Consider the following 20,794-nt stretch of genomic DNA (forward strand, 5'->3'; position numbering starts at 1 on the left):
GTTGGTTTTTCATTTGTTCCATCTGTCTATTTGTCTTTTTTTTTTTTTTTCTTTTGTATTTGGAGACAGATTTGCCCTCTGTCACCCAGGGCAGAGTGCAGTGGAGCTATCACAGCACACTGCAGCCGGGCATTGGTCCATTTTTCTATCTTCTTTTTTTCTTTTACTCTTTGGAGACCAGGCCTTCCTATGTTGCCCAGGCTGGATTTAAACTCCTGGGCTGTCTATTCTCCTGCCTTGATCTCCCAAAGTGTTGAGATTACAGGCGTAAGTCACCACAGTCAGTCAGTTGTTTTATTTTTATTTTTATTTTTTATTTTTTCCATTTAGGTACAGAATTCAATGCCAACAGTTCTTTTCTTTCATGACTTTAACCATGTCACTCCACGGGGACTCTGTCTTAAGCCTTTGGTAAGCCTCGTCCTCCTGAACCACAGGGCAGGCAGGTGGAACAGCCCTTAGGTCCACCCCACTCCTAAGCTCCCTCCTGGAGGAGACAGAGACCTGGGACAGCTCCCGGGCGGGCGAGGCCCAGGGATGGGGGGCGACGGGACAGGGAGGAGTCCCCGCCCTTGGGGATCGTCGCCACCCTTGGACCCCCTCACCCTTGCGGACGTTGAGGAGTGTTAAAATGGCCAAGAAGTGAGTCACCGGTAGGAAGCCACAGCCATTTCGCCTCTTGCTTGGTGCAAGTGCAGACCGTCCTCGTGGTTGAGCGCGGAGTTCAGCGCGTGGGCGGTGTTGGGCACCTTCCGCCGCGCCCTCAACCCCACCCCGCGGTGGGCGGGGCCCGAGCCAGTCCCTAAAGCCAAGCGGCCGCCGGTTCCTGGGCTGGTGCTTCCGACTGACCGCTCCGTGCTGCGCCCGGGCTGTCCCAGTATCCCGTTGCCGCCGTCATGTCCCGGCAGCTATCGCGGGCCCGGCCCGCCACGGTGCTGGGCGCCATGGAGATGGGGCGCCGCATGGACGCGCCCACCAGCGCAGCAGTCACGCGCGCCTTCCTGGAGCGCGGCCACACCGAGATAGACACGGCCTTCCTGTACAGCGACGGCCAGTCCGAGACCATCCTTGGCGGCCTGGGGCTCGGGCTGGGAAGCAGCGACTGTAGAGGTAACAGTGGCCCCTGATTCTCCTTCTACACCGTGCAGAGCTGAGCCTGTCCACAACCGTGCACCGCCCAGGTCTCCCTAGCCCCAGGCAGCACCCACGGCTTTGTTCCCCACCCCCCAACCCCCGTCCACCTCTCAGCCTTGGGAACCCCAGGCACCTCAGGCACATCTAGCTCTGTACAACTGGACAGTACTTTGTCTGGGCTCCTTTTCTCTGGTCTTCTCTTCCGGGAGGTAGCTCAGCACCCTCACTGACGCCTGGATGACTTGGTCTTGCCTGCAATGACTTGGCTAGCCCCTCTCTGGAGCACGAAAAACACTGGAATCTGGCATTGTGCAACTGCTGTCCCCACCTGTGCCCTGCAGGTGCCCTTGACGGGCCTGATCTGCAGAAATTCTGTGCTTATCGCCTGGCACTCCCTGGCACGGTCTGAAATCAGAGTTTAGACCCAGCACACTATCTGCTTGCTCCTACGCTCACGCCAGCCTGCTCAGGGACCTGGACTTTGCTCTGAGTACCTTGTGGTGCTCACAATGGTACCTCACCAGGGTGGCAACGCCCGGGAACCTTGGCAGCTCCCTTAGCGCGGTGGGGAATTGGGTGTGGTACAGGGTCTCACTGCCCTCTCTGTGGGAGGCTCTGTCTGAGGCTATTGGAGAGAAATGGACACTAACCCACTCCAGGAAGTTCGAATTCTAGAGATGGCTGGGGAGCCAAGTGAGCCCTTTTTGGGAGGGACCCCGTGAAGAAAGAACGGATAGGAGTTTGCCAGGAGGAGTAAGAGGGGCAAGGGCGTCAGGGCAGTGGGCATGGGTGTGGAAAGGCAAATGTGATTTGGCAACACTGCGGGTGCTGGAGGAGGCAGGTGTAGCCTGAGGGGAGGATGTGTGTAAAGGGGCAGGAGGAGCCACCCTCAGTCTGATGCCATGTGCGGTGCTTAGGCTGATGCCTGGCAGGCACATAGTGAGGGCTGGGAAATGTTAGCTGTTTCTTTGTTCTTAATATGAACACCATTTCCTCCTTCCATTCTGACTGTCTGAGTGGTGTCTTGTCCATTTCTCCTCTTATTTACCAAATGGTACATCTCAAACAAAAGAAGCCTGTGCCTGCATCTCAGTGCCACACTCTTTCTAGATCACCTGACTGCCACTTGGTGAGAGCTCTGATCTTATTTCTGGTTTTGTTGTTGTTGTTGTTGTTGTTTTGATACAGGGCCTTGCTCTTTTACCCAGACTGGAGTGCAATAGTGCAATCATGGCTCATTGCGGCTTTGACCTTTCAAGGCTCAAGCCATCCTCCCACCTCCGCCTCCTGAGTAGCTGGGATTAACACGACCTGTGCCACCACACCTGGTTAATTTTTTGTATTATTCATCGAAACCAGAGTCTCACTTTGTTGTCCAGGCTGGCCTCAAACTCCTGGGCTCAAGTAATCCTCCTGCCCTGGCTTCCCAAAGTGCCGAGATTACAGGTGTGAGCCAACACAGATCCGCAACCTCTGCCTGGCCCTTATTTCTGACTTTTTTCTTTCCTCTATTAATCCTTCTTTGTCTTCTGTCTTTGAGTCCAAGGTTGGCTGGTGAAAGTCCTCAGATCTCAGATCTGAAGTGAAGTTCAGTTGAGAAGCAGAGGGGTGGAGGTGGCATGGAAAAATTCCAAATGAATAGTTCCTCAAACCTGCTCCCTCCCAGTTCTCAAGGGCTCCAGTGACTGCCCTCCTGCCAGCCTAAGTGACTTTCTAAGTGTGAAAAGTGGGAGGAGGACTCTCCACTCTCCTGTTATTCCAGCCCACTAGGACCTAGGATTCTTTTTTTAAATTTTCCTTTTGAAACAGGGTCTCATTCTGTTGTCCAGGCTGGAGCACAGTGGCACAGTATTTGATGACTACAGCCTTGACCTCCTAGGCTCATGTGATCCTCTAACTCAGCCTCCCAAGTAGCTGAGATTACAGGCATGTGCCCCCATGCCCAGCCAAATTTTGTATTTTTTGTAGGGACGGGGTTTCACCATTTTGCCCAGGCTGGTCTCAAACTCCTGGGCTCAAGAGATCCACCCTCCTGGGCCTAAGTATTGGCCTTATGGGGGTGAGCCACTGTGCCTCATCTCCAACTAGGATTTTTTTTTTTTTTTTTTTTTTTTTTTTGACAGAGAGTCTGGTTCTGGCACACAGGCTGGAGGATAGCGGCAAGATCTCGGCTCACTGCACCCTCTGCCTCCTGGGTTCACTCGATTCTTGTGCCTCAACCTCCCGAATAGCTGGGATTACAAGTTTGAGACACTGAACCCGGCCTCCAACTAGGATTCTTAATAGGGGGCAGGGAGAAGAGTGTTAAGCTTACTTTTTTTTTTTTTTTTTGACAGTCTTGCTCTGTTGCCCAGGCTTTACTGCAATGGCGTGATCTAGGCTCACTGCAACCTCTATCTCCCAGATTCATGCAATCCTTTCTTTCTTTCTTTCTTTTTTTTTTTTTTATTGAGACAGACTCTCGCTTTGTCACCCAAACCGGAGTGCAGTGATGCGATCTCAGCTCACTGCAAGCTCCGCCTCCCAGGTTCATGCCATTCTCCTGCCTCAGCCTCCCGAGTAACTGGGACTACAGGTGCCTACCACCATGCCCAGTTAATTTTTTGTATTTTTAGTAGAGACAGGGTTTCACCGTGTTAGCCAGGATAGTCTTGAACTCCTGACTTTGTGATCCGCCTGCCTCAGCCTCCCAAAGTGCTGGGATTACAGGCGTTAGCCACGACACCCAGCCGGTTCATGAAATTCTTGTGCCTAGCCTCCCTAGCAGGGATTACAGGCATGCACAACCACCCCCAGCTAATTTCTGTATTTTTAGTAGAGACGCTGTTTCACCATGTTGGCCAGAGTGGTCTCAAATTCCTCACCTCAGGTGATTTACCCACCTCGGTCTCCCAGTGTGCTGGGATTACAGGCGTGAGCCACCACGTCCAGCCCTGAATTTTCATTTCTCTCTCCTCTTAGTGAAAATTGCTACCAAGGCCAATCCATGGATGGGGAACTCCCTGAAGCCTGACAGTCTCCGGTTCCAGCTGGAGACGTCACTGAAGCGGCTGCAGTGTCCCCGAGTGGACCTCTTCTACCTACATGGACCTGACCACAGCACCCCGGTGGAAGAGACGCTGCGCGCCTGCCACCAGCTGCACCAGGAGGTGAGGGGACCCCTGAGCTCTGGGAGGTGGCCCGCTACTGCTCTCATTCTGATCCCACTGGTGAGATCAGAGGCACCAGGGCGGTCCCAGGGTGGAGCAGGGAACAGCCCCACTCCCAAGGGCCCCACCCTGGCCTCCCCTTCCTGGTCTGCGCTGCACTGCGTTCTGACTGCTGCCTCACCCCTGCAGGGCAAGTTCGTGGAACTTGGCCTCTCCAACTATGCCGCCTGGGAAGTGGCCGAGATCTGTATCCTCTGCAAGAGCAATGGCTGGATCGTGCCCACTGTGTACCAGGTGAGGGCCGGGGCTGCAGAGGCCAAGGTCTCCAGAACTCCTGCTCATTCTGGGCTGTCTTTGCTGCCCTGACTGCCTCCTGTGCCCTCTGCATAGCAGCCACCCCCTGCTGAAAGCCTGCAGATGGCTCCCAGGTACCCTCAGAATGCCATTCAAGCTCCTCAGGCTGGCCACTGGGCATCTGCTTCCTTCCTGCCGGCCTGTGCACCCTTCCTTCCCCACCTGGCCCTGCACTCAGCCTGGGACATGCCCTTCCCCGCCACTGTCCCTTCCCCGCCACTGTCCCTTCCCTGCCACTGCCCCTTCCCTGGGAGAAGGGCTCAGGTCTCATATACGTGTCTTATTCTCTGGAAGCCTTTCTAGATGGGCCCAGAAGACCCTGAGAACTCAGGTCCTTGTTTACCTCCTCATGATTCATTGCACAAATATTTGTACACCTGCTTGGTGCCAGGCACTGGTCACAGAACTTTCTCGTCTATTAAGATTGCCTCATTACTCGATTACAACTGTTTATACTTGACCTTATTATAAAATCTTGAGGGAAGGGACCCTGTCCTTTTGGCTTAAGAATTCAAATCTGACAACCAGGCCGTAGTTGGTGCTCATGAAAGTTGGCTGAATGAATGAATTTTCCTCGGGCATAAGCCCCTTTCACCAGCACCATAAGAATAAGTAAATGCCCAGATGGTTGAAGTCCTAGAATTGATAAGGTCTGAAATAAGGGCTCTATAAGGGTAAATTTGAGGTCCCTTCTTTTGACACATCCACTCTCTCCCCGGGGTCCCTCTCCCTGCAGGGCATGTACAGCGCCACCACCCGGCAGGTGGAAACGGAGCTCCTCCCCTGCCTCAGGCACTTTGGACTGAGGTTCTATGCCTACAACCCTCTGGCTGGTATGTGGAGCGTTCCTGACCCTGACTCAGCCTATTCCCGACCCACAGATGCCCAGCCCAGGACCTGGGAAGCAGGGAGGGTTTGACAAGAGGCTGGGCTGCGTCCTTCAGCTCTCCTGGGTCCCTGCCCCTCCCCTAGACCAGAGCCCTGAGGGATGTGGCAGCTTCTGGGGACTCTGGGCCCGGAGGCTGATTGCTGCCTTCCCGCAGGGGGCCTGCTGACTGGCAAGTACAAGTATGAGGACAAGGACGGGAAACAGCCCGTGGGCCGCTTCTTTGGGAATCAGTGGGCAGAGATCTACAGGAGTCGGTGAGCTGGAGGTGCTTGGTGTGGATGGCTGGGGTGGGGTCATCTTTATGTGGAATGAAGTCTTGGGCTGCTCCTGGGGTAAAGCCTTTCCTCGCTGCTGCACCTACTCCCCTGCATTCCTTCAGGAATTTCCAAACCCTCCGCGGGTTTTCTTGTTGTTTGGGGACCTCCAGGAGGAAACGAGGCTCCCTGGACCTCAGGGTCTTGAAGTCATAGCTCTTTCCTGAGCAATCACCTGCTAGGAAGGAAAGGAGGAGTCCTGGAGGGAGGTCTAGGAGGCCTAGGGCCGAGTCCTGCCCCATCTCAGCGGCCTGTGTGTCCCTAGGGGAAAATAAGAGCAGGGTGATGAGTTCTCAGGAATAAAGATTGGTTGAGGTCTCTGTTGACAGGGCCGGCATCCTGGGTGGCTCTGATGCCCAGCAAAGTGGGAGTCCTGTGACCAGAAAGGACACCCTCCCCTCAGGGCTGCAGGGTGTGGGGTGGGGCAGTGGCCCTGGATGACCCTTTGGTTGTGGCTCCCAGTGTGGCCCCCATGGTACTGACGCCTGTGCCACCATCCCTCCTTTCCAGCTTCTGGAAGGAGAACCACTTCGAGGGCATTGCCCTGGTAGAGAAGGCCTTGCAGGCTGCATATGGCGCCAGCACCCCCAGCACGACCTCAGCCGCCCTCCGGTGGATGTACCACCACTCACAGCTGCAGGTAACCAGTGACCCTGGGCGCTCAGCTTCTTCCCTTCCAGGGGGACCAGCATTTAGGTGAAGCCCAAAGCATTTGTTTTCTCAATTCCACTGAAATTTTTCTTCTAACTCTCATGAACAGTCTTCCCACTGTTTGTTTTGTTTTTGTTTTTATTTTGTTTTTATTTTTGATAGAGTCTCGCTCTGTTACCCCAGCTGGAGTGCAGTGGCATGATCTCAGGTCACTGCAACTTCTGCCTCCCAGACTCAAGCAATTCTCCTCCCCCAGCCTCCTAAGTAGCTGGGATTACAGACAGGCACCACCTTGGCTAGCTAATTGTTTGTGTTTAGAGACTGAGTTTCGTCAAGCTGCCTAGTCTGGTCTTGAACTCCTGAGCTCAGACAATGCACCCTCCTCAGCCTCTGAAAGTGCTGGGATGACAGGCGTGAGCCACTGTGCTCCACCTTCCCATTGGTCTTTGATGGTATCTGAGTACCAGGCTTTGTAATGAGGGCTTTACTGCAGGGATTTCATTATTCTTTCGGCTTTATGAAATGACTGTCACAGTGTTATTGATGAGGAAACTGAGGTTCACCCAGCTATGAAAGGGGAATACATTTTAACACAGGTTTAACTGTAAAGCCCACTAGTCTCATCCTTTTGGTGGGAGCTGAAATTTCCCTCTCTCAGTGCCTCATGTCTTCCTCTTTCAAATTTTTCTCCAACTCCAGCCTTAGATGTTGCAATAGTGTCTGGCACATATACAGTAGGTGCTCAATAAATAGGAGCTAAGTGCTCTACATTACTTTTTCATACACATAATTATGTTGAAAACAGAGAAGAGGATTGAGTCTCAGAGAGGTTTTAATAACTTAGTCACCTTTACACGGCTGCTGGGGGGCAGAACTGGGCTGTGAATGTAGGTCTGTCTGGAAGCGTCATGTGGCAGTAGGGGAAATAATACAGGTTTTGAGTGACATGGGTACAGCTATCCAAGGCACCTTAAGTTCCTTCTGGACATATGGGATATAAGAGAGCCCAAATCTCGGTAGGGTCGTGACTGGGAGGGCTGTGAGTGGAGTCACTGTGTAGCAGAAGAGGGTTGAATTCTGGCTGTCTCCCTTTCAGGGTGCCCACGGGGACGCGGTCATCCTGGGCATGTCCAGCCTGGAGCAGCTGGAGCAGAACTTGGCAGCGGCAGAGGAAGGGCCCCTGGAGCCAGCTGTCGTGGATGCCTTTAATCAAGCCTGGCATTTGTTTGCCCACGAATGTCCCAACTACTTCATCTAGGCCCACTGTGGCTCAGGCTGCCCAAGGCTCTTCTGTCACCTCTTGTGCTCTCTCATGCTTTTTGTAATTTAGAACTGCCTCAGTAAATTCTTAGGGACGGAAGTATTTGGACAAAAACTTAACAGTAGAGTCACCACCAAATGAAGAATAAAGCCTCGCAGGATGCTGTGTGTTAGTCTGTTTCCGTTGCTATAAAAGAATACCTGAGACTGGGTCATTTACAAAGAAAAGAGGTTTCTTTGGCTCACGGTTCTGCAGTCTGTACAAGAAGGTGTGGTGTTGGCATCTGCTCTTGGGGAGGGCCTCAGGAAGCTTACAATCACGGCAGAAGGGGAAGCAGAGTCAGCATGTCACATGGCAAGAGAGTGAGCAAGAGACAGATGGGAGAAAATTCACACACTGATGGGGGGAATGTGAAATGGTACAACCGCTTTGGAAAATAGTTTGGCAATTTCTCAAAGGATTAAACATAAAATTACCATAGGATTCAGCAGTTCCACTTGTGGGTGTATAGCCAAGAGAAGGGAAAACATATCTCCCCACAAAAAACTTGGGAATGAGTTTTCACAGTGTCATTACTCATAATAGCTGATAATTAAAAACAACCCAAATGTCCATCAGTGAATGAATGGATAAAGAAAATGTGGTATATATATATATATATATTCATACAACAGACTATTATTCAGTCATTTAAAAAAAAAAAAAAAAGGGTGGCTCACACCTTTAATCTCAGCACTTTGAGAGGTTAAGGCAGGAGGACTGATTGAAGACAGGAGTTTCAGAGCAGTCTGGGCAACAGTAGTAGAGACAGGGTTTCACTGTGTTAGTCAGGATGGTCTTAATCTCCTGACCTTATGGTCTGCCCGCCTTGGCCTCCCAAAGTGCTGGGATTACGGGCGTGAGCCACTGCACACCCTGGCCCAGAGTTTTTTTTTTTGAGACGGAATCTCGCTCTGTTGCCCAGGCTGGAGTGCAGTGGCCAGATCTCAGCTCACTGCAAGCTCCGCCTCCCGGGTTTACGCCATTCTCCTGCCTCAGCCTGCCGAGTAGCTGGGACTACAGGCGCCCACCACCACGCCCAGCTAGTTTTTTGTATTTTTTAGTAGAGACGGGGTTTCACCGTGTTAGCCAGGATGGTCTCGATCTCCTGACCTCGTGATCCACCCGTCTCGGCCTCCCAAAGTGCTGGGATTACAGGCTTGAGCCACCGCGCCCGGCCCAGAGTTTTATTCTTTACAGGAAGTCAGTGCCCATCACGTTCCCTGTCTACAGACAAATAAACAGCTGCTCTCTTCAGAGGGGCGGCAGCAGTCCTGCATCGTCCAGTGAGACCCCGAAGGTTCCAGGAGGCCTTCAGTCCTGAGTCCCTTTCAGTCATCGTCTTCTGAGTCTGACTCTTCTGCGGACTCGGATGCGCTCTCTGGCAAGACGTCTTCCATCTGCTGGAACCTTCCCGAGTGTGAATCCCACATGTATTTGATGGTCACCTTGAATTCAGCCATCTCATACCCAAAAAGCTTCTGCAAGAGACAAAGGGAACAAAGAATCAGGAGGAATGGAGGTATTCAAAGTGCAAGGGGTCATTTTCAGCAGGCAGAAGCCAGCCAGCGGCCCCTCCTGCAATAGCCCTCAAGGCGCCAGACTCACCAGGACGCGAGCCTGCTCTGGGGTCAGCACGTCGCCCTCCTTGCACACCTCATAGTCGGATAGCAGAGTCACCACACCTGCAGAAGAGGGTGGCTCTCAGCTACCTCTGGCCCAGAGGCCTGCAGAGCCATCTCTGTCCCTGCCACGTTAGGAGGAATCCAGTCAGCCACCTGCCCTCCCCACAGCTCCATCACACACTGGGCAGTGGCTGTCTCCCTGAGGTCCCTTTGATTCGCCACAGCCTTGACCTCCTGGGTTCAAGTGATCCTCTTGCCTCAGCCTCCCATGTAGCTAGGACCACAGGCACACACCACCATGCCTGTCTAATTTTTTGACTTTTTTTTTTTTTTTTAAACAGGCGCCAGGCCCCTGATGTCCCCTGTCCCTCAACAGCTGCAAGACTATAAGTTATTGTCTGCTTTCACCCCAGCTGTGAGGCGCACACTCTTAGCCCCATTTTCACATGAGAAAATGGAGGCTTGTAGAGAGAACTTGCTCAGCCAGAAAGGGATGACCTTGCAGACTTGTGCTCTTGGACTCTAGGCTGTGACTTTTTAGCTCCAGGGCTGCCCATACCTCTCTTGAGGGTGGTGGGCAGGCCCAGCTGCCTGAGCTGTGGCTCCATGGAGTGGGGGAACTGCTCCAGGGGCCCTGGGTCCAGGCTCACAGTGAATGCTGCTTTGTTACCAGCACGGGCGTAGTCCATTTCTGTGTATTTCGTGAACCACCTAAGGGAAAGAGAAGCAGTAAGAGGGGATGCTCCTGGCCACACCACCAGCCCGTGAGTCAGGCTCCCCCAAGTGTCCCGTGGCCCTGGGCCTTCACAGACCTTGGCTGCTGGCCAGCAGCCAGCCCACCACGCCATGCTGGAGAGGGCAGAGAGGGCTGTGGTCCCAGGTCACTAGCTCAGTGACAGGCTTCCAGGAGCAGTTCCAACTTGATGCCGCATATGGAATGAAGTCCCTGCATCATTCCGTCCCTGAAATCCCCCTCACCCGCCTCTTTCTCTCCGTTCCTCAGCAGTACTTACTCATTCACCTCCTCCTTTGCGCGGTTGGTGAACAGGAGACCCACTTCACCCCTCAACCTTTTGCTGACCTACAAATCAAGAGTGAGGCCAGCTTGGTCACATTAGAGCAGTGGTTCTCTACTAGGCATGTTTTTGCTCACAAGGGGACATTTGGCAACGTTTAAAGATGTTTCTGCTGGTCACAGCAGGAAGGAGTGGGAGGCAGGAAGGGTGCTATTCCCTGGGTCCGGAGGTGAAGGGAGAACCCAGAGCTTTAAGCCAGGCCCTGCTCTCCCTGAGCCACGGGCCAGCCGACGGCTGGGGGAGGCTATCACGTGGGAGTAGTGGGAGAGAAGGCAGCTCTGCCTCAGCCCCACCCCGTGAAAACCAGAGATTTACCTGGTGCAGGTTGTCTTTGTACTCATCAGATGGGCTCCGACCCAAGGCCACCATCATCACCTTGTTTTTGCCAAAGAACATCCTACCAAGCAAGAAAAAGAGCGTTCTGTGAAGGAAGTGCCCTGCCCTCCCCGCCCCTCAGCAATATGCAAAGCAGCTCTGGTCTCCAGTGAGCTCAGGCCCAGGCTGAGCCAGTGGCACTCACTTCTCCATGCTGCCTGGCCACACTGTCCCCACCTCAGGGTCCTTTTCATTATGTTCCCACCCACAGACCCCTGACATGGCAATACTTTATCTCCCAGCCTATCACGAGCATCATGTACTCATGTATGGGTTCTCCATCTGGATGTATGCAGGAGGCACGTTAACAGCCTGAACCAGAGCTAGGGCAGCAGGAGACCAACACCAGAGCCACCTGCTCCAGGACAGAAATTGGCCATGTGGCTCCTGCATCCTGCTCCCAGGTCACTGTCTGTGTCCCAGTGCCCATGCTGACATTCTAAAACTAGTGTGATGCTCCTAAATGGCCCAAAGTCCAGGGTTAAAGGGCCACTTCTCTGGAAAGGACCACCTCTCAAACATCTCAATTGCCAAGTCCTGCCCCCAGGAGCTCAGTGCAAAATCTGCTTTTTTTCTTTTTGAGATGGAGTTTCTTTCACTCTGTCACTCAGGCTGGAGTGCAATGGTGCGATCTCAGCTCACTTGAACCTCATGGGTTCAAGCAATTCTTCTGCCTCATCCTCCCGAGTAGCTGCGATTATATTATAGGTGCCCACCACTATGCCCGGCTAATTTTTGTATTTTCAGTAGAGAAGGGGTTTTGCCATGTTGGCCAGGCTGGTCTCAAACTCCTACCTCAGGTGACCTGCCTGCTTCAGCCTCCCGAAGTGCTAGGATTACAGGCATGAGCCACCACACCCGGCTCAAGACCAGCTGTAACAGTGAAAAGGAAGTGCTCTTCAGTGGCAGGTAGCACTTTGTCATTATTAAGGTATCAGTGGCATGACCCAGGCACCTAAAGGGTCAGAAATTGCTCCTATACTTTGAGAGCAGCCTGGCCGGGTCCCCACTCAGAAGGGCCTTCTTCCCCCTGCCCGCTCACCGGCTGTGCTTCCAGGCGTTCCGGATGTCCTTCAGCTTGCTGTTCCTCATGTTGGCCACAGAGAAGATGAAAAGGTACTTGTAGGTGTCCACACATTTCCGAAGCTGTGGGACAATTCACCAGGCTCTGAGTTCAAGCAGCAGCATACAATAGGCACTACTCTGGCCTCAGATGAGAATGAATCTGCTCTGGGCCCCTGACAACTATGGAAACTGGAAGAACTGGAGGCCTCTAATTGGGTTGTCTCCTACCTCTATTACTGAAATTAGGATCCCTAACTACAGGGGAGGCTGAGCCATGGATCTACACCCCACGGCGTTTTCCAGGTTTCTCACTTATCTATGACCAACAGTGGAACTGACCATCAACGGTTAACCTAGAAACATTCACCCACACTACGAAGGGTCCTGCTACGTGGAAACACGTGGCGCCTCACTGTTATAAGGGGAGGCAGCTGATCGGCACTGCTCTGCACATGGTGCTGGCCAAAGCCACCAGGAGGCAGCCTCCAGGAGTGGAGTCATTGTGCAGAAGGAGACTGTTGCATCCAGCCTGCAGCCCAGGTTGGCAGGTCAGAAGCTGTACAGACAGTGGGTTGGTGCAGTCACCTACACCTGGTAAATCTCCCAGCTTTTTTTTTTTTAAAGACAGGGTCTCACTCTGTTGCCCAGGCTGCATACCGCCATGTCCAGCTAGCTTTTTTTTTTCTTTTCTTTTTGTAGAGATGAGGTTTTGTCATGTTGTCCAGGCTGCTCTTGAACTCTCAGACTCAAGCTATCTGACCACTTGGGCTCCCAGATTACTGTAATCCCACGCTGGGATTACAGGCGTGGCCCACGGTTCCTGGCCTCCTCCTGTTTTTTGTCATTGGGCAGGCTAACAAACCTCTATAAGCTTCAGTGACCCCAAATGCAAAACAGCAACATCATCACCTAGTACCCACATCTCAGCGATGTTATGAGGATGGAGTGGAATGACACATAGGAAACGCTTAGTGCAGGACAGGGCACAGAGTACGAGCTAGTCAAAGCTGGAAATCATCACTATGGAAGTTTTTGCTGGTGCTGCTGCTGGAGGAAAAAGGGCTGGATTAGCAGCTTGGAGATTTTTTTTTTTCCAATAGTATGCTCCCCTGGCCAACAGTTCTATACCTACCTTGATAAAAGAAACAATTGCAAGCTCTAGAAAAAGAACCACCTCTTACCTCTTCTATCAGGTTTTGTTTCAATTCCAAGCCTTTCTTGGCAGTTTTGGTTAAGGAGACTAATAAAAACAAAAAGGAGAGAGATGATGAGAGACCAATCTAGATGCACTGGAGACTTATTTTTTTCTCCCCTTTGGCAGAGAGCTCAGTCGGGCCTTCGTGGCCATCATTTCTGGCACACAAAGCCATTCCCAGGGCCCACGGAATGCCTACTCATTAGCATCGTGGCCCTGAAGATCTCTAGATATAACTCCTGCTATTTAGACAAACTAGGCCTTTCTTAGCCCCTAAGGCTGACCCAGAAAACTTGATTGCGGTGTGGGGGTGGAGATTGTTCCTGCTGCTGGGAGTGCTCTCGGTGGCAGACCTCACCTGCTGGCTGAGGCAGGCCCCTGTTTTTTATTTCTTTTTTGAGATGGGATCTCACTCTGTCACCCAGGCTGGCATGCAGTGGCACGATCTTGGCTCACTGCAACCTTGAGCTCCTGGGCTCAGGCAATCCTCCCACAGGATGACAGGCACACCCCACCATGGCCTGCTAATTTTGGCTGGGACCATAGAAATGCACCACCATGCCCAGGTGAGTTTTGTATTTTTGCAGAGATGGGTTTTGCCATGTTGCCCAGGTTGGTCTTGAACTCCTGGGCTCAAGAGATCTGCCTACCTCAGCCTCCGAAAGTGTTGGAATCATAGGTGTGAGCCACCACACCCGGCCCCTTGCTGCTCTTGACCATGATGTAGAGGCCACTCTAGCTGGCCTATGCTGTGCAACCATGAGACTGGGGACTGAATCTCCTGTTATGTATCTGCACTCCAGTTTTGCAATTTGGACCCATAGATGCAGCAACACCTCTCTGGGGAGGAATATGTACCTCTACTGTAAAGATGGCTGGGGCCCAATTTGCCCTCTACCCAGAGAGTTTGCATTTGCCAGACCTGACCTGGGCCCCCTCCACAGAATCAAATCATTCCACAAACACTTAACAGAACTCCAACTGCAAAGCCCCGGGCGCCTTCACAAAGGGACCCGGGCCTCTCTTCTTTAACCTGCTCGGCACTCAGCCCCTCTTAACAAGCTACCACACAGACAAAGACACTGACATCAGTCAATGGTAAGTGGAGCAAAGGGGGGCAAACGAAATATAGCGGGCCACTTCCCATCATTTCCACTGTTACACCTTTGGCTCAAGTCAGCATCACCCTCTCTTGGATTAATGCTGGTCTCACTGCTTCCATCCCTGCCCTCTGCCCTGTCTTCCCCAACTATTCTCACCAAGGCAACCAGAGTGACCCTTTATAAGCAAAGGTAAATCACATGGGTCCTCTGCTACCCATTTCACCTGGGCAGGAAAGCCAATGCCTTACTAAGGCCGAGGAAGTCCTGCCCTCTCTGCCTAACCCCTCCCCCAACTGTATTTGGCTCCTTCTGCTCCAGCCCCACTGGCCACTTGTCCCAAACATGTCAAACCTGCTCCCACTTCAGAGCCTTTTTAGTTTACGTTCCCTCTACTTGCAACAGCACTCTTCCAGATAATTCCATAGGTGCACAATTCCACAGGTTGCTCACTTCCTTTAATTTTCTGTTCGTCGCCTCATCAGTGAGACCTTTCCTGACCACATTATACAAAATATCGCCGTCTCTTCACCCCACTTTTACTCAATCTGATTTTTAGCATTTTGTGGAATGTGTTTCCCCTGAAACGTTAGGCTCGATAAGAAACAGGACTTCTTTGTAACTGTTGTATCCTCCAACGCCTAGAAAGTGCCAGACCCCTGAATATTTTTGAGTATGCCAGGGAGTCGGGTTAAAAGAGATGCCACCACAGCAAAGGTGGTCAAAAATGGTCTCTTAAGTGAGCCACTACGCTCAAGTCGGGCGTAGTGGCTCACTCCTGTAATCCCAGTACTTTGGGAGGGTGAGGCGGGAGGGTTGTTGGAGCCCAGGCGTTCGAGACCGCTTTGGCAACACACTGAAAGTCGTCTCTATAAAACAACAACAACAACAAAACAACAACACCTAGCTGGGTGTACAACAACAACAACAAAACCTAGCTGGGTGTAGTGGCGTGCGCCTGTAGTCTCAGCTACTCAGGAGGCTGAGGTGGGAGGATCGCTTAAGCCAACGAGGTCAAGGCTGCAGTAACTTATTTTTGAGACGGAGTCTCGCTCTGTCGCGCCCAGGATGGAGTGCAGTGGCGCGATCTCGGCTCATTGCAACCTCTGCTTCCCGGGTTCAAGCGATTCTCCCACCTCAGTCTCCCAAGTAGCTGGCATTATAGGCACCCGCCACCACGCCCATCTAATTTTTAGTATTTTTAGTAGAGAAGGGGTTTCACCATATTGGCCAGGCTGGTCTAGAACTCCCGACGTCAGATGATCCACCCACCTTGGCCTCCCAAAGTGCTGGGATTACAGGCGTGAGCCACCGCTCCCGGCCTGTGGCGCCACTGCACTCCAGCCTGGGCAACAGAGCGAGACCCTGACTCAGAGGAGTCCTATTAACTGACAACTAAGAAGGAGCAAGCCATACGAAGAGGTGAGCATGCCAGACAGAAACAACCGCAGACACACAACGCCAGACACGGGAACAAGCCTGTGCTGAAAGAAGGGAACGGGGAAAGGCAGCAAGGGTGGCGGGAGCGCAGGATGATGAGAAAGGGCCGAGGTTGGGAAAAGTGGGCCGAAACGGCACCAGGCACAGCCGGGGGCGGTGTTCAGGAGCTGCCTCCCGGCCCAGTAGGCCTTGTAAGAGCACTTGAAACTAGGCAAGAGTCTCCGCTCCCCGGACCCGACCAGGCGTCAGCCCCCTCTGGCGGTTTTACAGCCTCGAAGCCCCCATTCCAGCTAGCAGCGAGGCAGCGGAACACCTCGAGGATGTCCTGGCGTTCCATTCTGCGTCCCCGCCGCCCCGAAGCTCTCACCGCAGGCTGGGCAGCCAACCCACGGAGGTCCCCCCAGAGGCCCAACGCCCCCTTTGCCCACCTTTCTTGTCGCGCTTGGATTTGGGCATCGCGCTGAATCCACGTGCGGCGGAAGACGGTGCACCCCGTTAGGACCCCGGCGGCGCGGGGGCCTCTGGGACGGCTCTCGGGGGCTGCCCCTCGCGTGTGCCTGACCCAGTGTGCACTGCAGTCTGCCTTTTCCTCCCGAGCCACCACCTGCGCTTTCTCCCGCGCCTGTAAGGCGACTTCCCGCGTGCCGAGGAAATCCCCGAATCCCAAGCGTCCGACCGAGGGCCTCGCGCGCGGTCCCAACCCTGTGGTCCCGCGGAGGCGGAGCCCGCGGCCCGGTGCATGCCGGGACGGCGGTGGGCGGTGCCTGCGCTCGCATCATGGCGGCTGAGTGGGCTTCTCGTTTCTGGCTTTGGGCTGCGCTGCTGATTCCTGTGGCCGCGGTCTACGAAGACCAAGTGGGCAAGTTTGATTGGTGCGTACGTGTAGAACATATTCGAGAGATAAGTGGCTGTTTCCACGGTACCTGTCTCCTGCCTGCTAAAGGGAAGGGGGTTGTCATGTAACAGGATTGGCCGCATAATTTGCAGGACCCAGTACAAATGAAAACGTGGGGCGCCTTGTTCAAAAATTAAGGATTTAAAGTCGTTCGAAGCAGAGCTTTAAACCAAGTGTTAGGGGTCCTTCTAAGCTGATCCTTGTGTGTAAGCCGGCCCTGCCATCCAGGCATGCTTGGGGTGCTGGTCAGAGGTCACTGATCCCGTTCTCCCTCGTCAAGTTCCATTTCTTTGACTGTCAGGTTTCTGGTCTACCAGGTGTCAGAGGTCACCAAGCCGTCAGTGAACTTGAATTCCTACTCGAATTGGTGTCTTGTAGGCATTTGAACAGGAGCTTTCGTCTTAAAAGTCCTAAACTGAACCATTTTCCCCCTCTCATCAACCTAGTCTGGCCCTGGGCTCAGAGCAGGATTGCCCAAAACTCTAAGCAGCTAGAATATGCCATTCATTCCTTCATTCACCCACTCACGTCTTCCTTAAGGCCCTGAAGTAGCTTGCTTTTGTTTAAATTTTACCAATTAAGAGTTGTGTGATCTTGGGGAAAGTGGCTTAACCACTCTGTGCCTTTGTTTCTTTGTCTATAGAATGGGTTTACTAACAGTCTGTTATCTATTACAGTACTTGTGAGAATGAATGAGACAGTCCAATTAAATTACTTAGAACAATGCCTGGCTCATTGAATGCAGTCATTAAATGTTACCTGTTATTATTGCTCTTTACACTTTATTCTTCAGGGCCCAGCTCAGATTTCTCCTCCTCTGAAGTATTTTCTGTCTTGGAAAAGTTGATTCACATATATGTTGAGTACCTGTTATGCCAGACAGTGTGACAAATGCAACATAAGTTACATTTTTAATGATGTGCACAACTGTTCACAATGTCATATGTGTATATTACACATATATAGCAGGTGATATATGTATCTAATGTTGCAGAATACTAGGTATATGCAATTTTCTTTTCATGAATGAATGAATGAATGGCATTTCCTAACTGCTTAGTGTTTTGGGCAACTCTGCTCTGAGCCCAGGGCCAGGCTAGGCTGATGACGGGGGAAAGACTCTGTTTAAGACTTTTCTTTCTTTCTTTTCTTTTTTTTTTTTTTTAAGACGGAGTTTCCCTCTTGTTGCCCAGGCTGGCGTGCAGTGGCGCGATCTCGGCGTACTGCAACCTCCACCTCCTGGGTTCAAGCAATTCTCCTGCCTCAGCCTCCCGAGTAGCTGGGGTTACAGGCATGAGCCACCATGCCCAGCTGATTTTGTATTTTTCGTAGAGATGAGGTTTCTCCATGTTGGTCAGGCTGGCCTCGAACTCCTGACCTCAGGTGATCCACCCGCTTCGGCCTCGCAAAGTGTTGGGATTACAGGTGTGAGCCACAGAGCCTGGCTAATAAACACCTCTGGTTTTTTTTTTTTTTTGAGGCGGAGTCTCACTCTGTCCTCCAGGCTGGAGTGCACTGGCGTGATCTAGACTCACTGCAAGCTCCGCCTCCCAGGTTCATGCCATTTTCCTGCCTCAGCCTCCCGAGTAGCTGGGACTACAGTCGTCTGCCACCATGCCCAACTAATTTTTTGTATTTTTAGTACAGATGGGATTTCACCATGTTAGCCAGGATGGTCTCGATTTCCTAAGCTTGTGATCTGCCTGCCTCGGCCTCTCTAAGTGCTGGGATTACAGGCATGAGCCACCGTGCCCGGCCACAAACACTTCTTATATGTCCTAAAATGAGTGTGATGGTGATAGCCGTGTGATTTGTTTTTTTCTGGAGCATTTTGTGGAATGGTGATTTTAGCTCCTTACATTCCCCTGTACTCTTCCTCAGGAGACAGCAGTATGTTGGGAAGCTCAAGTTTGCCTCCTTGGAATTTTCCCCTGGATCTAAGAAGTTGGTTGTAGCCACAGAGAAGAATGTGATTGCAGCATTAAATTCCAGAACTGGGGAGATCTGTGAGTGAACTGGGAACCGTGTCTACTGGCTGCCTAAGGGATAGAAGGCTCACCATTGCCAACTCTGCTTGACTGATTCCTGAATAAGGGACATGTTGGCCAAAAGACGCCTCTCCTAGTGGATTCTGATACTTTTTTCAGTCTTACCATCTTTGAATGTTTGTATATTCCTATAACTGACCTTTGCAGTTTATTCTCTTAGCCTGAATCCTGAGTGCCCTTAAATAGGATATTGCTGCAAGCCCAGGCGGGAGGATCACTTGAGCTCAGGAGTTTGAGACCAGCCTGGGGATCACAGTGAGGCCCTATGTCTAAAATTAAAAAAATTAGTCAGGCATGGTGGCGTGTGCCTAGAGTCCCAGCTACTTGGGAGACCGAGGTGGGATTCTTGCTTGAGCCCGGCAGGTTGAGGCTACAGTGAGCTGTGATCACGCCAGTTCACTCCAACCTGCGCAGTAGAGCAAGACCTTGTCTCAAAAAAAGATGCTGCTGCAGAAAACACATTATTCTACTTTGCAGTAAACTCTCACATACTCTCACTTAATTACCTACACTGGCTGGATGTTTTTAGGCACTAAAATAATGGAAATAGAATTTATGATCACTATTTTTCTTGTGACTCGGATGGATTTTATTAATCTTATTGTTGTTTGTTTATGTTTGATGGGGTGGTAGTGGGGCCTGGACAGTAGTGGCTCCTCTTAACCCCTTCTACCCTCATTACCCCGTGAATGGTACTGGATCACTGCCAGTTAGCTATACTCCTTCACTCCCTCGAAATAAAATTGGACATTGCTGTGCAAATGAAGAGCTCTTCATTTATCTCTTAGTCTTCTGGGTTGCCTCCTTCTGTTCACAGTAACGTCTAACTTTCATGTCTCTCAGTGTGGCGCCATGTTGACAAGGGCACGGCAGAAGGGGCTGTGGATGCCATGCTGCTTCACGGACAGGGTAAGCAGAGTCCTCCCATGTCTCCATTGTGTGGCCGGCTCCCTGTCCCATTCCTTGGCTCCGTCATCTGTACAGGATGTGGTAGGGAAAGGAGATGGGGGACTCCTGACAGTGAAGGCCAGGTACCTGTTTAACATGTATTTGCATCCAGAAATCAGAGGTGAGGCCATTGCTCACAGTGGGACCCTAGGAGGCGACAGAACAAGTGGGAAATGACTTCACCATGATCTTTTCTTTTCCAGATGCAATCACTGTGTCCAATGGAGGCCGAATCATGCGTTCCTGGGAGACTAACATCGGGGGCCTGAACTGGGAGATAACCTTGGACAGTGGCAGGTAGGGGAGAAACTGGATTCTATCTTGACTGAGTTAAAGGATTTACCGGAACACAGATCTGCACAGACAGCAAGTCTGGGCTTGTGGCTTTTTCCCAGGGACCACTGGAGAGCCAGCCATTGAGTGCCCATTGTGGATATGCTTGCTCGGCCAACGTGTATTGCCATTGAGTGCCCATTGTGGATATGCTTGCTCGGCCAACGTGTATTGAGCACCTGTTAGATGCAGACCTGTTAGGTGCAGTGTTTGCGCTTGTGCTTGAATGCTGTTCCTAATTTCACTGTGATTTGTGAGTTTTGCAATGTTCCAGATAAAAGAACATAATATAAAACTTCCAATGTTTAGTTTTGTTTAAAGAATAACTTGAGCTATTGTTACATCTTTGCTGAAGTTATATATTTTTATTTATTAAGTTTTTTGAGACATAGTTTCACTCTGTCGCCCAGGCTGAGTGCAGTGGTGCCATCTTGGCTCACTGCAACCGTCACCTCCCAGGTTCAAGCAATTCTCATGCCTCAGCCTCTCCAGTAGCTGGGATTACAGGCATGTGGACCATGCCTGGCTAATTTTTGTATTATTAGTAGAGACAGGGTTTCACCATGTTGGCCAGGCTGGTCGTGAACTCCTGACCTCGTGATCCTCCCGCCTCAGCCTCTCAAAGTGTTGGGATTACAGGCGTGAGCCACCGCGCCCGGCCCCTGAAGTTGTTCATATGATAGGGTCATTTGTATTAGCGTATATGTCTTCTGATAGTAATTCATTTGGTAAACACGTGGTGAGCCGCAGGCGATGGGAACACACGGGACTGTGAGACAGCTGCTGTCATCGAGGATTCCGCTGTCCATTGGGAGGCAGGCAGGTAGCACAGTAATGACAGCACTGTCTGATGGGTATGTGGCAGACGGTAGGTCCAGTTGCTGTGAAGTCCCAGGGGAAGGA

At 51.9% G+C, this 20,794-nt stretch overlaps 3 protein-coding genes across 7 annotated transcripts in view; 2 read left to right on the top strand and 1 right to left on the bottom strand.

Annotated features, from left to right (window-relative positions):
- The first annotated feature begins 775 nt into the window (after window positions 1–775).
- On the top strand, window positions 776–7,917 carry LOC103225481 (aflatoxin B1 aldehyde reductase member 4). Its single transcript, XM_073007773.1, has 7 exons — window positions 776–1,110; window positions 4,096–4,283; window positions 4,473–4,577; window positions 5,374–5,470; window positions 5,681–5,780; window positions 6,351–6,480; window positions 7,588–7,917. The coding sequence occupies exons 1-7, from the start codon at window positions 897–899 to the stop codon at window positions 7,747–7,749; spliced, it is 996 nt and encodes a 331-aa protein (XP_072863874.1). The 5' UTR covers window positions 776–896; the 3' UTR covers window positions 7,750–7,917.
- Window positions 7,307–16,397, bottom strand: MRTO4 (MRT4 homolog, ribosome maturation factor). The gene is made up of 8 exons (XM_007980272.3): window positions 16,096–16,397; window positions 13,114–13,172; window positions 11,910–12,013; window positions 10,808–10,889; window positions 10,430–10,497; window positions 9,976–10,127; window positions 9,400–9,476; window positions 7,307–9,272 (listed from the first exon to the last, which is right to left on the bottom strand). The coding sequence occupies exons 1-8, from the start codon at window positions 16,121–16,123 to the stop codon at window positions 9,123–9,125; spliced, it is 720 nt and encodes a 239-aa protein (XP_007978463.3). The 5' UTR covers window positions 16,124–16,397; the 3' UTR covers window positions 7,307–9,122.
- Window positions 16,398–16,410: 13 nt separating this feature from the next.
- EMC1 (ER membrane protein complex subunit 1) overlaps window positions 16,411–20,794 on the top strand; it is a 28,946-nt gene continuing 24,562 nt past the window's right edge. For 4 of the 5 annotated variants that reach the window (XM_038003443.2, XM_073007770.1, XM_038003446.2 and 1 more), the window contains exons 1-4: window positions 16,411–16,539; window positions 18,444–18,568; window positions 19,454–19,519; window positions 19,762–19,855. In XM_038003443.2, coding sequence (XP_037859371.1) covers window positions 16,445–16,539; window positions 18,444–18,568; window positions 19,454–19,519; window positions 19,762–19,855 — 380 coding nt within the window. In that variant the 5' untranslated portion in view covers window positions 16,411–16,444. The remainder of the gene's footprint in view (window positions 16,540–18,443; window positions 18,569–19,453; window positions 19,520–19,761; window positions 19,856–20,794) is intronic. The other variant, XM_073007772.1, reaches the window with a different exon arrangement.

This window comes from Chlorocebus sabaeus, chromosome 20, assembly GCF_047675955.1.
Source record: "Chlorocebus sabaeus isolate Y175 chromosome 20, mChlSab1.0.hap1, whole genome shotgun sequence".
NCBI classification, from domain to species: domain Eukaryota; kingdom Metazoa; phylum Chordata; class Mammalia; order Primates; family Cercopithecidae; genus Chlorocebus; species Chlorocebus sabaeus.

Bases quoted from the DNA above. Each gene is read 5' to 3' on its own strand.
- LOC103225481 (XM_073007773.1), top strand. From the start codon at position 897: ATGTCCCGGCAGCTATCGCGGGCCCGGCCCGCCACGGTGCTGGGCGCC. The intron at 4,284-4,472 runs GTGAGGGGACCC...TCACCCCTGCAG, and splicing joins GCCACCAGCTGCACCAGGAG to GGCAAGTTCGTGGAACTTGG. The intron at 4,578-5,373 runs GTGAGGGCCGGG...CTCTCCCTGCAG, and splicing joins TCGTGCCCACTGTGTACCAG to GGCATGTACAGCGCCACCAC.
- MRTO4 (XM_007980272.3), bottom strand. From the start codon at position 16,123: ATGCCCAAATCCAAGCGCGACAAGAAAG. The intron at 9,477-9,975 runs GTATGGGCAGCC...CCTCTTCTGCAG, and splicing joins GCCCACCACCCTCAAGAGAG to GTGTGGTGACTCTGCTATCC. The intron at 9,273-9,399 runs GTGAGTCTGGCG...TGTCTCTTGCAG, and splicing joins CAGAGCAGGCTCGCGTCCTG to AAGCTTTTTGGGTATGAGAT.